This window comes from Schistocerca serialis, chromosome 10 (genome assembly GCF_023864345.2).
Source record: "Schistocerca serialis cubense isolate TAMUIC-IGC-003099 chromosome 10, iqSchSeri2.2, whole genome shotgun sequence".
NCBI lineage: Eukaryota > Metazoa > Arthropoda > Insecta > Orthoptera > Acrididae > Schistocerca > Schistocerca serialis.
In genome coordinates, this window is record NC_064647.1 from 179,469,926 (window position 1) to 179,485,922 (window position 15,997).

The following is a 15,997-nucleotide window of genomic DNA, read 5'->3' on the forward strand; positions in this document are numbered from 1 at the left end:
ATGGCGAGAGAGTCAAGGGTAGAGTGACGGGATTCATCCATGAAAAATGCCATTCTGTACCTGTTACACTTACCAGTCATCTCGAAGCAGCCGATACTGTCCTTAGGGAAGAGTTGGAGGATTTGCAGTCTCCTCATAGTTTTTTCGTGTGAATCCACATGTCATATAGCAACACTTGCCACCAAGCCACCTAAATGAATTTTAAATAAAGCCAGATGGGCACTTTATATCAACCTGGTTTTATTCTAACATAAATCCTGCATCCAGGACACAGTAGGAAATGTAACTGACACCCTTAACAGTGTTGCCAGTGTCGCTGTCCCGAAGTGGTCATGTAATCGTGGCAGATGACCAGTCCCATGGTGGATCAGGTAATGCCATTTAGCCATCAGGACAAGCACGGGCACTACAAAAGCTTTAATATAACACATCTGTTGACAACGCTGCAGCATTTTGCTTTGTTCGGGCCAAATATAGGCGCGTTGTTGAAGAGAGTAAAATGCAGCTTTGATGAGAATTTTTTCAATCTATTAACATTCCATTCTGTCAGCAGAGGTGTGGGACTCGGTGAGAAGTAGGGATGTACACTCCGGTGCTGTACCGAGCAGTAGTGCCCCTTGGCTACATCAGAAGCTGTAGCATAGACAATTAAGAAATGCTTTGAACTGATTACATCCAACACAAATTGAGATCCCCACATTCCAATTCAGCTGGGAATTAGCTTGGAAGATGCGACTGGACTTCAGCTCCAATAGTACCGTCGAGTACAGCTGCCCCTTTTACGAGGACAAGTTACAGTAGAATATTCCAGCACAACTGCGAAGTGCACCTGGCATTGCCGGGTGACCCTTGACTCACTCAGGGGGGAGCACAGCACGTCTACTGGGTGACCCTGTTTTGCTCATTCCTCTCCTGTGACCCTGCCCGCTGCCCACATGCATTTGGCTGGTGCAGAATTGTCACACGTGTTACAGCCCGGCAGCTTTACTGCCTGCACCAGTTCCCGGCTGTGTGACAGTGGGCATGCGATCTGAAAAGACCTGAGCTACGATGTTCACTTGCTTTGGGTCACAGTGCAGATTTTGGAACCAGACAGTGTGCTCTACAGTATTTGAATACTGAGTCGAAAAACTACATTCTCGATATTTTTGAAAGAATGTTGTCAATGGGATAATACAGTTCATTCTGTGAAGGCAGCAGTTGTGGTCTCCCTCCTGAAACTTAAAGAATAACATGGGTCCAAGTAGTTATCACTGTCTAGCACTTACCAGTTGTCTAGGGAAGACACTGGAATTAATGATCAGCAGTCACTTAGCATGTGTTCTGGAAACCAGAAAACTCTCCAGTCCCCTTTCTGTAGGTACTGCTGTATATTTGACAATCTAATACTCTTTGAGGCAGTGATATGAGAAGCTTTTTTAGCAGCCCTCAATAAGAATATTTTTTGATATTGAAGAGATCTGCGGCAGTACACGGAAATAAACATTTTATGACAACTGTAAAGATGGAACTTCTGCTCCTGTATTGCTGTTGTAGCGCAATCTTTCCTTTTGGGGTGGTATTTTGGGCTCAGAGTTGACAGTGCTCCCAGACAGACAGACTTAGGAGAAAGGTGTAGTACAGTGGAGCATTTTTAGTGCTACTCTTTTTCCAGCAGTCAGCAACTGTACACTGGCCACAGTCAGGAGGTCTGTCTGATGGTGTTTCAATTTTGTTTGTCTTCCATTATTGAGATATCTGCTCGATAACTGCAAGTGACTTGAAGAACATTAGAGTTACGGATTAAAAATACAGGCCTTATTTTTCCCCGCCAGAAGAATTTGTCACTTTTAATTGTGCACATCGCAGATTTAGTCCATCCAAGTTGCATCAAGGGGAACACCGCGTAGCTTTTATGAATCGATAATGATGCTGGGTGGTGTGTTTGTGAGAAACTCACCTTCTTATCATACCTTAACCATCTCAAAGTGAGAGCTCTAAACATCTTAAAAGTGCCTCGGTGGCAGATACTGGTGGGAGGGTGGGAGGTGCTGATAGATACTTCCTGCCGTTACTGTGGTTGTTTTGTGTATACGGTTCTGCATGGCCATCTTGTTGAAATATCTCAGGATCAGTTCACCACGATGGGATTAGATTGGTGACTGCATCCTTGAGGATGAACCCAGTACCCCCCCCCCCCCCCCTCCCGACCTGCCTCCCGTTTCCCCCAGGTTCCGGCCTTTAATCTATAATCCATCAGCAGAATGAATGTATGTAAATCACAGAACAACAATGATATTGTTTGCGATCAGAGCAAAGGAGCAGCTTGCAGAGCTTGGTGTAGCGGACCTGAGTGTTTTAGCACGTGGTTGGAATGAGTAACTTCCCTAGTTAGTATTGAAACCAAGGCTGTTTTTAAATTTGACAAAAGCACAGGAAATCTCATGCACCAGATTTTATTTTTTAAATGAGCGTTTCAAGAGTTTGTTGAGGAGCACCAAAATGTTGCAGTTTTATGCTCTGATGAATCAAAGCAGGCCCTAAGTGTCAGCTGCTCAGTAATTACCCCTGACATTGTTGTTAGTATTAAACTATCGGACAAATTTATATTCTTTGACATGGAGTGTTTGCAGTCCTAGAGGTGCTGGAGGAGGTGATGTGCAGTCAACAGAATAACTTCCTCGTCTGTTTTGATTCCGTATGTGTCGTACAGGCCATTTGGCAAATGTATGCGGCATACAAAGTGGTACGAAACATATGAGACACACTTTATATACTGTAATGTCGGGGGAAGGAAGTGTTCTGCTGGGTGCCAAACCACATGGGAATCCTGGGAAATGAGCAATCCTATGCTCCAGCAAAGCACACACATCAGGAAAGTAATGTACTGCCCCCTGCCATTCCCTCGAGTGCTATTACCTTGTTAAGGAGGAGAGTTTGAGTCAGTTGGAGAATGTGTGGCTGGCTCTTTCCCTATTTTTATTTAGTATTTTGTGCCCTGACTATTATTGTATTATTTAAGCATGAGGAAGTGACAGGGATATTCATACATGAACACAGGCTCCTGTGTGTGATTTTTTTATTATCCATTTTAATGTGTCACTAAGTGGCCACTTTTGTCATTGCCAGACTGTTTTTCTTGTGTCTAATGTGCCTGTGGGGATCTGTCCCAGGAAGATTGCTTATGAGAGACACTTTATTTTCGCCCAAAATTTACTTTGTTATGCGGAAGCACCGATAACTGTGTTGTTGAACCCCCGGGAAGCGATATTATTGTCTTTATGGCTGTCATAAATAATATATACATCAATTGATTTTACTAAGAACATTGACAGTGAAGTAGAAGAAATTGTCTGCCAATAAGCAATTTGGGTTCATCTTAACTTGTACTTTATTAGTTGATAAACTATTTATGGCTGCTTGCAAGTTACTAAAAATGTGTGTCTTCAATAATGAATAACTTTATCAATCAAATTAATTGACTTTAAATCTTATTTAGCTTATTTTTATTTCTAGTATTGATTCCATGAACTGAGCTGTTAGTTTTAAAAAGAGCTATATTCTTTGTGACAAAATTCCATTAAATGTGTACTGACAAGCACTAGTTCAACAGTTCCTCGAAAGGCCTTCTTCTCAGCAGGACATTTATGAATTCACATCACAAATAACTTTTATTAGCTGCTTTTGGATTCAGAAAACTGTAGCTCGATTGATGAGTCACTGTGAGAATGAACTCGAGGAATGATAGTAAGCGAAGTATGCCAGCTTTTCTATTGTGGTAATTCCTACATCTCACGGCTTTCACAATGCAGGTAAAAATTTATGTACACATTTCAGCTGTGTTCAGCGATACATTTCTGCAAATGTAATCTCCTATAGAACTGCAATCGAAAGAATCACAAACTTCTTCCATCTGCTTGTCTTCACATGAGGTGTGTCTGGAGAGCAGTGCTGTTGTTCTAACCAGTAGATTTATTGTATATAATGTTGCAAACATTTAATAATCTTTGAATTACTTTCCTTGGACATCCACACACCTTTTCCAGTGGCACTGCCAAGCACAAGACGTGTCCTGGAAGGCTTCAGTTGAGATCTCAGCAAAGGTCCTAATCATGGTGCATTGGACTTCTGCAGTAGACCCGTAACCGATTACTTTGAGTAAGGCCTTGAAGGGAAATAAGTTGGCTGGTACTATGTGTGGACTGTAAGGGGGTTGCGGCAGTGTTGCCAAGTTGTGCTGTGCCAGGTAGTCACAATTGTGAAGTGTGGCATGCCTTGGAGCATTGCACATGCCCCCCTGCGGGTTCGGGGGTAAGAATAGGCCCGCGGTATTCCTGCCTGTCGTAAGAGGCGACTAAAAGGAGTCTCAAACGTTTCGGCCTTATGTGATGGTCCCCTCTCGGGTTTGACCTCCATCTATCTAAATTATTCCGAAGAGCGAGCCAATTGGGGAAGGGCACCTTACATGGTGCACTGTATCCTTCGTGCATTTCGACCTATAGCCGTCTTCCTCGTCGTTGCAATGGTGTCCCGCTCGTTTTCGATCTCTTGGGCGTTTACCGCGCTGCACTCTGCAGTGTTTCTTTTAACTGTGACGACGACCTTGGCCATTTTTGCACCTAAGATCCAGCACGGTAGCCAGTCCGTTGTGGTGGGGTCGCCATGTACCCTCTTGGTTGTAGCCCCCTGACAACACAGGGATCGCTCTACTGATGCCTGCGCCGTTCACTCCCCACGTATGCCAAGGAGTAGATGCCCATCTCCCTGGGGCATCAGGACTCCCGGCAATGGCCATCCTGCCAGGTGGTCTTTGCTGTGGCTGGGTGGCGCCCGTGGGGAGGGCCCTTGGTCGGAGTAGGTGGCATCAGGGCGGATGACCCGCAATGAAGCGTGGTACATCATCTGTCGCTGGCGGCCAGCCGTCAGCAGTCTCTAAGCGTTCGAGAGCCCATTTTAAAGGTAACGTTTATGACCCCAAATCGTTCCCCTCCCTCGCCACACCATGGGAGGAACGACAGGCATTGCGTGACACTGAGACGTATTCGCCCAGATATCTTGTCTGTACCAGAGCTGATGGGGAATCTTTTCTATCCGTGAAGCCGCAGTTCTTTGTAGAGCATTTAGAGGACAAGTTCGGGGAGGTGGAGGGCTTGTCCAAGATGCGGTCTGGATCGGTGTTGATAAAAACGGCATCCTCTGCCCAGTCACGGAGGTTGCTCAATTGTGACAAGTTGGGGGATGTTTCCGTTAGCATCACGCCGCATAAGAGTCTGAACATGGTCCAGGGTATTATATTCCACCGGGATCTTCTTCTGCAGTCCGACGATGAATTACGCGCCAACCTCGAACGACGAGGTGTTCACTTCGTCCGGCGCGTCCGTCGGGGTCCGAGGGATAATCAGGTCGCCACCGGTGCCTTCATCTTGGCCTTTGAGGGTGATGTCTTACCCGAAAAGGTTAAGGTGATGGTTTATCGTTGTGATGTGAAACCATATATCCCTCCTCCGATGCGGTGTTTTAAATGCTGGAAGTTCGGGCACATGTCATCTCGCTGTACTTCCAGCATGACGTGTCGGGATTGCGGACGTCCTTCGCATCCCGATACTCCATGTGCCCCGCCTCCTATCTGTGTTAACTGCGGAGAACACCATTCCCCCTGCTCGCCGGACTGTAGGATATTGCAGAAAGAACGGAAGATAATGGAATATAAGACCTTGGACCGGCTGACCTACCCCGAGGCTAGACGGAAATATGAGAGGCTCCATCCTGTGGCAATGCCGTCGACCTACGCCGCTGCTGCAACGACGGTTCTCCCGTCATCACGAATCGGCCCTAAGATCGGTCAGCATCCACCGGCCCCCTTGCTTGTGGGGGGCACTTCACACCCTGTTGCTCCTGCTCCCTCTTCTTCAGGAGCAACACCCTCCCAACCTTCGGGGACATCAGCTCCCCCTTCCCAGCCGGAGAAGCGTAAGACTTCTTCGGCTGCTCTCGCCAGGAAGGGATCCCTTGGGGACCTCCCTTCGCAAGTTCCGACCAGTGGCAAGGCGGACGCCCGCAAGTGGTTGAAACACCCGCCAGTCCCTGGTTGTCGGGCCTCGCGGTCGTCGTCTGTCCCAGAGACTGACCCAGTGAAGCCCATGCAGCCTGAAGAGCCGAAGGCACAGCGTGATAAGCAGAAAAGGAAGAAAGTCCCCAAGACCAACGGTAATGCGGTGGCACCGATCCCGCCGCTCCCTACAAGCTCTGCCTCTGAGGACGAGGTGGAGATTCTGGCGTCCGCTGAGGACCTCGCTCTTGCCGGTCCCGCGGACGCAATGGATGGCATTTGCACGGATGCTCCATCGGAGGCAGCAGGTGCCCCAGTGGCGTAATCTGCCTTCCCAGTCCCGTCACGCCTTTCCCAGCCATGGACAACACCATCCTCCAGTGGAACTGCAGCGGTTTCTTCCACCATCTCGCTGAGCTCCGCCACCTTATCAGCCTTCACCCTTTCTTCTGCATTGCTCTCCAGGAAACTTGGTTTCCAGCAATGCGAACCCCCGCCCTCCGTGGCTATCGGGGTTATTATAAGAACCGAGCAGCTTATGAAAGGGTGTCTGGTGGCGTCTGCATATATGTCCTTCACACTCTGCACAGCGAGTCTGTCCCTCTCCAGACGCCTCTAGAGGCTGTCGCTGTACGCGTGTGGACGCCACAGGCTGTTACCGTCTGCAGTCTTTACATTCCACCGGATGGTGATGTCTCGCAGCATGTCCTGGCTGCACTGGTCGCCCAATTGCCGCCACCTTTCTTGCTATTGGGCGACTTCAACGCTCATAACCCTCTGTGGGGTGGGTCAGTGGCAACAGGTCGAGGCGCCATCGTTGAGCATTTATTGTCGCAGCTCGATCTCTCGCTGTTAAATGATGGTGCCTTCACACACTTCAGTGTGGCGCATGGCACCTACTCCGCCATTGACCTTTCCATCTGTAGCCATAGCCTCTTACCGTCTGTCCAATGGAGTGTGCATGACGACCTGTGTGGTAGTGACCATTTTCCGATCTTTTTGTCACTACCACAGCGCCACTCTTCTGGGCGCCCTAGCAGATGGGCTATGAATAAGGCTGACTGGGACTTGTTCTCCTCCACTGCCGCTTTTGAGCCTCTCTCTACCGATGACATTGATGCGGTGGTTCAATCGGTCACCACCGGCATCGTTACTGCCGCCGAATCTGCCATTCCCCATTCCTGTGGGTCCCCTCGGCGGAAGGCTGTGCCTTGGTGGTCGCCTGAGATCGCTGAAGCGATTAAAGATCGCCGGCGGGCGCTCCAGCGTCACAAGCGACACCCCTCCCTCGACCACCTTATCGCCTTCAAACGGCTGCGTGCGCGGGCCCGCCTCCTTATCCGCCAAGGCAAGAAGGAGTGCTGGGAGCGGTATGTGTCCACAATTGGCCTCCATGTCTCTCCATCGCAGGTCTGGGCCAAGATTCGACGCGTCTACGGCTATCGGCCACCTGTCAGCGTCCCTGCGCTCTCACTGAATGGAGCAGTTTGTACTGACTCCGACGTCATTGCAAATCGCTTAGCAGAGCATTTTGCTTTGACTTCCGCTTCTGCGAATTACCCCCAGGCCTTCCGCTCCATTAAAGAGCGGATGGAACGTCGGAGCCTTTCGTTTCGCACCAACCACCCAGAATCTTACAATGCTCCATTCAGTGAGTGGGAATTTCGCAGTGCCCTCGCTGCTTGCCCTGATACCGCTCCTGGGCCAGATGGCATCCACTGTCAAATGCTGAAACATCTTTCAGTGGACTGCCAGCGGCGCCTTCTCGATCTTTACAACCGTCTTTGGGTCGAGGGGGAGTTTCCGTCGCAATGGCGGGAAGGCATTGCCATCCCCGTTTTGAAACCTGGAAAGACCCCTCTGGAGGTGGACAGCTACCGTCCCATTAGCCTCACCAACGTTATGTGCAAGCTTCTCGAACGGATGGTGAGCCGGCGCTTGCATTGGGTACTGGAGTCTCGGGGCCTTCTGGCTCCGTCTCAGGGTGGGTTCCGTCAAGGCCGCTCCGCCACCGACAATCTGGTGAGCCTGGAGACTGCCATCCGTACTGCCTGCCCGCCGTCAGCACCTGGTCGCTGTCTTTTTCGACATGCGGAAGGCGTACGATACAACATGGCGTCATCACATTCTTTCTACGCTTCATGGATGGGGTCTTCGGGGTCCTCTGCCGATTTTTATCCGCAATTTTCTGTTGTGTCGTACCTTCCGCGTGCAAGTCGCGGCCTCGTATAGTTCCTCCCACGTCCAGGAGAACGGTGTGCCACAGGGCTCTGTTTTAAGTGTCTGTCTGTTTTTAATAGCCATTAACGGGCTTGCTGCGGCCGTGGGAAATTCTGTCTCCGCTTCCCTGTATGCTGACGACTTCTGCCTTTATTACAGCTCTACTGGCATTGCAGCTGTTGAACGTCAGCTACAGGGCGCTATCCGTAAGGCGCAGTCTTGGGCTGTAGCGCATGGCTTTCAGTTTTCGGCAGCCAAGACCTGCGTTATGCATTTCTGCCGGCGCCGAACAGTCCATCCTGAGCCGCGGCTTTATCTTGCCGACGAACTCCTTGCTGTGGTGGAGACCCACAGGTTTTTGGGGGTGGTTGTCGATGCCCGGTTGACTTGGCTGCCTCATATCCGGCAGCTCAAACAGACGTGTTGGCGGCATCTCAATGCACTCCGGTGTTTGAGCCACACCCGCTGGGGAGCCGACCGCTCTACCCTGCTACGGCTCTACCAGGCGTTAATTCAGTCCCGTCTGGATTATGGGTGCCTGGCATATGGCTCAGCCTCCCCGTCTGCGTTGCGGGTGCTGGACCCAATTCTCCACAGCGGGATACGCCTTGCCACTGGTGCTTTCCGCACCAGCCCTGTGGACAGCTTACTCGTGGAGGCAGGTGTCCCTCCCCTGCGGTTCCGACGCCAACGTTTGCTGGCCGCTTATGCTGCCCATGTTCTCAGCTCGCCCGGGCATCCAAATTATCGTCTCCTGTTCCCGCGATCGGTCGTCCATCTGCCAGATGGTCGGCCCCGGTCTGGTTGTACAATAGCGGTCCGCGTCAAGGAGCTTCTCTCTGGGCTTCAGGTTTTCACTGTTCCACCTACTTTCCGGGCTACTTTGCATACACCCCCATGGTGTGTTCGTCGCCCTTGCCTTCGGCTGGACCTGGCACAGGGCCCGAAGGACTCAGTCCCTCCAGAGGCCTTCCGCCGCCGCTTTTATTCTATCCTGGCCACGTATCAGGGCTCTGGTGTTGTCTACACTGACGGTTCGATGGTTGCTGGTCGTGTCGGGTATGCGCTCACTCTAGGGGACCGTTCCGAACAACGTTCCTTGCAGGATGGCTGCAGCGTTTACACTGCTGAATTGGTCGCCATCTTTCGTGCCCTAGAGTATATCCGCTCCTGCTCAGGTGAGTCCTTCGTTATCTGTAGCGATTCCCTGAGCGGTTTACGAGCTCTCGACCAGTGTTTCCCTCGTTCTCGTCTGGTGATGGCTATCCACGAGTCTCTGCATACTCTTGCCTGTTGCGGCCGCTCTGTGGTCTTTGTGTGGACCCCCGGTCATGTCGGTATCCCGGGTAACGAACATGTTGACCGCCTGGCGAAAGAGGCCACCAGCAAGCCATCTCTGGACCTTGGCCTCCCAGAGACTGATTTGCGGGCAGTCTTCCGCCGCAAAATCTTGGCGCTATGGGACGAGGAATGGCGCGAACTGCCATTGTCCAATAAACTCCGTGCTGTCAAGGAGACGACGGCTGTGTGGCGGTCATCCCTGCGAGCCACTCGCAGGGAATCGGTAGTTCTTTGCCGGCTCCGCATTGGCCACTCCCGGCTGACACACAGTTATTTACTGCGCCGGGAGGACCCTCCTGTATGTCGCTGCGGGGCAGCTTTGACAGTGGCCCACATTCTGTTGGCCTGCCCCCTTTTAGCTGTGGTCAGGCAGACATTTGCGCTGCCTGATACGCTCCCTGCCCTTTTAACAGACGACTCCACTATGGCTGACTTAGTTTTACGTTTTATTCGGGCAGGGGGATTTTATCATTTAATCTGAGTGTTTCTGTTTTATTTTTGTTTTGTGTCGACTCTGGCCTTTGGCCTATGATTTTACACTGATTTTTTAATGTGTTTCTAAGTGGTTGGCTTTTCCTTTTTTATTTGTATGGTCGGCCAACCACCGTTTATCTCTATGTGGTTTTCGTTCGTTTCGTTTTGTCTTGTCTTTGTCTCAGTCTCTCCTGTTCTGTATCGTCTGTGATCTCTTCTGTTCCTCGTTTTTGTTCTCTGTGGGTGTTCTATGTCTTAGGAAAAAGGGACCGATGACCATGGCAGTCTGGTCCCTTTAATCCCCCAAACCAACCAACCAACCATTGCACATGGTGGAGCTCCCAAGAAGTGATGATCTCCTTTCTCACTCACACGACCAATTTTTGCAATTTTTCCAGCACACTGACATAGTAGGCAGTGTTCACTATTTGGCTGAGAGGAACAGACTCTCTGTGGACCACACCATTGGCATAAAAAAAGACCGTTGACATTGTTTTCACTTTCAATTTGCTCAGTTTTGATTTTTTTCAGTTGTGGGGATATTGAGGTGTATGCCACTTGCAGCTTTGACATTCTGTTTCATTGCCGGTAATGATGTCTAAGAAAGAAGTTCAAAAACCCAACGCATTTGAGAAATTCAATTGCGACAGTCACCTAATGATTCTTCTAATTGTCCATCAAAAGCTTGGGAACCAGTTTGGCACACACCTTCCTCATGTGCAATTTATAGTGCACTAATTGTACATTTGCTTTGGGACTGTTGAGAGTTTCTGCAATCTTCTGGACACTCAACTGATAGTCAGTTGAACAGATCGCACACATGGCCCAAATTGTCATCGGTTTTGGTGCTTGACGACCATCGAGTGTGGGATTCTTCGACTACCTCTACCTGGTCTTCCTTAAATGCTTTCATCCACCGCGAAACTTGCGAATTTGATAGAGCACTGCCCCTCAAACTTGCACTATCAATCAGTGACCTCCAGAAGAGATTTTTTCAGTTTCAAACAAAACTTCACTGCATAATGTAACTCAGGTGACTATTTCATTTCCTTTTGAGATGCATGCACTAAACAGGGATGCACAGAGACAGCAGTCCTGATGCCCCAAACTGCTCAGACCAGAGTGGTGAAGGCATCACTTTGAAGCTGAAAGTCCCTCCCCCACCTAATCCAACCATTTGAAATTCTCTGTGGCCACTTGAAGTACCAGCACAAAAAATTTAGACATTTGCTGAGTAGAAACATCTTACAAGTTTTGAACTGCACGTAGTGTGCCTTTTTGAACTTCCGTGACAAAGATTTGCTTAGAAATCATATATTAATGTGTGTAAAAGTTCCGTTAATGGTGCTTTCTAAAACTAGACTGAATGCAGTGACAGTCCATTTGCACACTACCAGTCATTAATTTTTGGAAAAAAAAAAAAAAAAAAAAAAAAAACCACTATGCTGCATTTTAAAAGTTTTGGAACGATGTTTCATGACTGTAACGATACATAAACTATTTTTCATTCTGATTTCAAATCTTATTTTGGTTTTTCTTTATCACACCAGATTTTTTGTACAAATCACATCTGAAGTTTTAGCTGAAATCACATTTTTTCTAACAGGATTTTTTTTAAAATTGCATTAAAAATTAATCATTTATTTTGTAATATTGTCCAGAATCATTACACACTGCATTAGATGAAACAGTGGTATACGTTTACTCAAAAATGCTAATAATTATTACAAAACCAGCACATGTCTGACAGTTTAATTTCCCTTAGCTGATTTCACTGTGTCGAGGTCTTTCTGAGGTGGGATAGAAAGGTCTCTTCTTCAATTGTCTCCTTACTCCAATGTCATCTCTCAGTAGCATAAAACAGTTTCCAGCCATCATGTTTGTTCGTTCCACCTTCCCTGGTATCTCTCTTCCATCTTCTTGATATCCTCTTGGAACCATTATCCGTCTTCTTCACTGACATTTGCATGGTTTGCAGGAAAAAATTCGAAATGTGAATGTAGAAAATGAAGCTTCATACTTGTGTTGCATCCTAATTTTGTGAAACTCTGCAACATTCCTTTAACTGTGGTTTTACAATTTGGATGTTTGTTGCTGCCCAAAAGTTGGGCACTACATTGTTAAATAAAACCCAGACCCTTTACACTGATTCATTGTACTTTCAAACTAACTGTCTTTCATCAAATTTCTGATCTGCGGCCCCACAGGGATGCCTTCTTTAAGTTTCTCATGAAGTGCTTTTGGTAATCTTGTTACTGAGCACAGTAAGCTGTAACCATCTTTTGGAAGTGCTTTAGTGAACAGGATCCTTAATCCAAGCTTGCTGTGATGAGGTGGTCGTAGTATCTTGCTTGGCTGACCAACTGGTTCATTCATTATATTCTGCGAACCAGGTTGAAGAGCCAGTTAGTTAAGTACCAGTGCTGGTCTTTCACTCAGCCGTCCCTCTCACAAATGAAACTAGACATTTTTGTGTAGCCAGATTGTTCACCAATTTAACATGCCAGCTACTTGCAAATTTCCACATACTGTCCAGGAATGTTTTTCATGATTCACAGTTTCAGCACAGCATTGAGGTCCAGTGTACTGAATGGACAACAAGCATTGAGCCAAATAAATTTCGATTATGGAAGAGTATGCCTTTCAGGCTACATTTTGATCAGTCTGTAAACAGTTTCCACTGATTTGGATCATAGATCACATTAAAGATATTCAATAAACCCTCAATATGACAACAAAAAACCCTATGGTCTTCTTCTTTAATTTATTAATTTCTTTTCTCTTTTCATGTGCCAAATAAAAAAAATGATACTTTGGCTGACAGTAGTAGATGACCCAAGCAATTTGGAAGCATCTTTGTCAGATTCAGGTCACAAGTTAAATCATTTAGTTCATTTTGATTAAATAACTGTAGTGCAGCTCTTCCAGCTTGTAATCATCACACTACTTTTCTGAGTTGCTCTCCTGTTGCAAATCTTCAACAATGGAAGGTGGAGTTGGAGGAGGGGGCTTCACTGTGTGTAACTGGTCATAAGACTGAAGAAATGTTAGGATATTTTATATCCTTCTTGCTTTTTGCACTGTGACCTGTGATGCTAACAGTACTAAGGGAAAAAAAAGGATATATGTGATTTTGTGGCTCCTTCCAAACTATGAGAATTGCAAAAGATATTGATTTCATTTTCCCATTTTTCCACAGTGTCTATCCATCAATACCTGTACGGTCTATCTTGTGTGATGCCAGCTTTGGTTACTATCACCAAGCCTCATACCAAAGTATGGGTAGAACATATTTTTCATGAAGCTGTTAATGTCCTATTTCACTTAGTTATGTAGCTACCACATACATAACAGAATACATTTGGGCTACTGGACAACTTTCGGGAACTCTTTTCTGAGAAACTGCTAATCTACATTTAACAACACAAATGTAACGTCGTAACAGTATAGCATACCAAACAGCTAAATGGGAGTGACAGGTGAGACCAACTACTCCAAATTACTAAGATAATATTTTCCTTACTTGCAATAAAATTTCTCTTTGTGGAACTTGAGGTTGAATGAAAAATGCACTTATTTGATGTGGAAAAACTATATGCGGTAACAGACCTGAAATCAGCACTAAAAAGTAATTCAGAAGCAGCAAAAATTATGCAAACATAAAAAATCATGTTAAAAATCTTTTTTACATTTTCAAGTGTTGAAATTACTCCATTAGGTTTTATTATAATACCTATATGTACTAGTTTGGATTTTCAGCAAAGTGAATTATTTCTGCTTCTTGGATATGTGATAGAAGGTCCATTATATGTAACAAGAAGAAGAGTGACCCCATATTAATCCGTGTTCTAAAAATGTAGAGATTACCCCCATACTGAAGTTGCTGTTTCATTGTGTACAACCACTGAATTTCTCAGTGCAACACGTAGCATCCTGATAGATAGAGAAGATGAAACCAGTTAACAACAAGATCTTTGATACCATAATATTTGAGCTTCTGTAGGAGACACTGCAAACTGACAATCGTATGCATTTGACATATAACTGAAATTACGAGTTGGAAATATTTTATCTTTTAAATTTTGTATAATTGTACTATTTAGTGTATCAAGTGTCAAGGCATTTGCATGCATAATTTTTTTCCAGCACCTTCATGGTGGAGATAAGTCTTAGTGAGACCGGTCAGTACTAATTAACATCTGTCTTATTGCCTTTATTGTAAAAGGGTCTGACAGTAACACATTTCAGTCTGTCTGGAAGTATCCCTCATTATAGTGACGCATACGTGACCAAATGCATCGTGTATTAGTGAAGAATAGTAATGTTTCAGATCCTTTTTTACTCGTCTGACGACCAGTCGGCATCCCGACTGCACGGCGAGTGTTACCTTTACTCTTATAGCGTATTGGCTCTAGGCTCTGTTCTTCTAGAATTCTTAGCCTCTTTATCGATTTAATATCTCTCGTATAACAGGCGGGTGCTGACACAAGTCCCAGTCACCAAAGATCCGATTATAGAAAGAGGACCAGTACTATACGGCGGCAGAGGGAAACCACAATACCAGCGGCAACCGCTGCCCGCGGTGCAACCACACCGACCACTGCCCGCAGTACAGCCGCTGCCCGCGGTGCAGTCGCGGCAGCCGCCACCCGTAGTGCAGCCGCGCCACCCGCCACCTGTGGTGCAGCCGCCTGTCTTACAGCACCCAGTGGCGCAGCAGAGCCACTACCAGTCACCGCCTGTGGTGCAGCCGCCTGTCGTGCAGCAGAGTTACTACCAGTCCCTGACACATAGCACCGTGTCACCCCAGGCTGTGCAGCATGCAGTGGCCGTGTTTGCACAGACAGGTAAGGAAACTAGGCTGTTCTGCCTTACAGTATCTGTTAATAGGCATCTTGCTTCTTACCCCATTCTTTTTACACTAGTAGGGTGTGCTGTCCGCTTCTACATTTATACCCCACTAGCCACCGTATAATGTTTGCTGGAGGGTGCTTTGACTATAACAGCCACTTTGCCCTCTTTCCTGTTCCAGCCACAGTTTGCAGGAAGAACAGTTGTCAGTAAGCCACCGTGTGAGCACGAATCTCTCAAATTTTTTTTTTGGTCTTTTTAGTGAGATTTATGTAGGGCGAAGCAGTATATCTGTTGACTTGTGTAGGAATGTACACTCTCAACAATTCAGGAAAAGACAGAGTTGTGGAGAAGCACAGTTAAGACACATTCATGAAGTTCATGAAGCTTGTAGCCACAGCCTTCGTCAACGAAAGAGAAACACACACCCTTCATACAAACAAGCAAGTGCACCCCACGCACACATGATCGTAAACTCCAGCATCTCGGGTCAGAATGCCTTCTGGCCGGATATGCTGGAGTTTACGATCATGTGTGCGTGGGGTGCACTTGCTTGTTTGTATGAAGGGTGTGTGTTTCTCTTTCGTTGACGAAGGCTTTGGCTGAAAACTTTATGTAAGTATCTTTTAATTGTGCCTCTCTGCAACTTAACGTGTCTTCTGTATGGTAAGAAGCAACCCGTTGTTTCCTACATTGTTGGTATTCCTGCCTGTAGAGTTTCCATTGTTTGAACACACTCTCTCAGAATTTTGACAATAAACCAGACTGTGATGCAAAATGCCTCTCTGCAGCATATGCCACTGGAGTTGGACCAGCATCTCCATCGGTGTTTACTAGATGAACTTTACCAAAGTGCATTGCTTTTCTTTGCACTTTCTCTGTTTCCTCCATCAATTTAACTTGGAAGGATCCCAAACGGAAAAATGTTATTGGAGTATTCATTGAACGAGGATTTTGTAAGCTACCTCCCTTGTGGGATAACTACACTCCTCCTCTGCCATGGTCTGCTCCCCTTGACACAATGCCCCTTGGTCTGTACCCCTCACCACACAGCCCCTTTGATCCGCCGCCCGCTCGCCTGCT

The 15,997-nt window shown here is 46.9% G+C and overlaps 1 protein-coding gene across 1 annotated transcript in view; it reads left to right on the plus strand.

Annotated features, from left to right (window-relative positions):
* LOC126424776 (nuclear RNA export factor 1-like) overlaps positions 1 to 15,997 on the plus strand; it is a 234,497-nt gene that overhangs the window by 30,926 nt on the left and 187,574 nt on the right. The window contains exon 3 of the mRNA XM_050087536.1: positions 14,537 to 14,910. Within this exon, the coding sequence (XP_049943493.1) occupies positions 14,537 to 14,910 (374 nt within the window). The remainder of the gene's footprint in view (positions 1 to 14,536; positions 14,911 to 15,997) is intronic.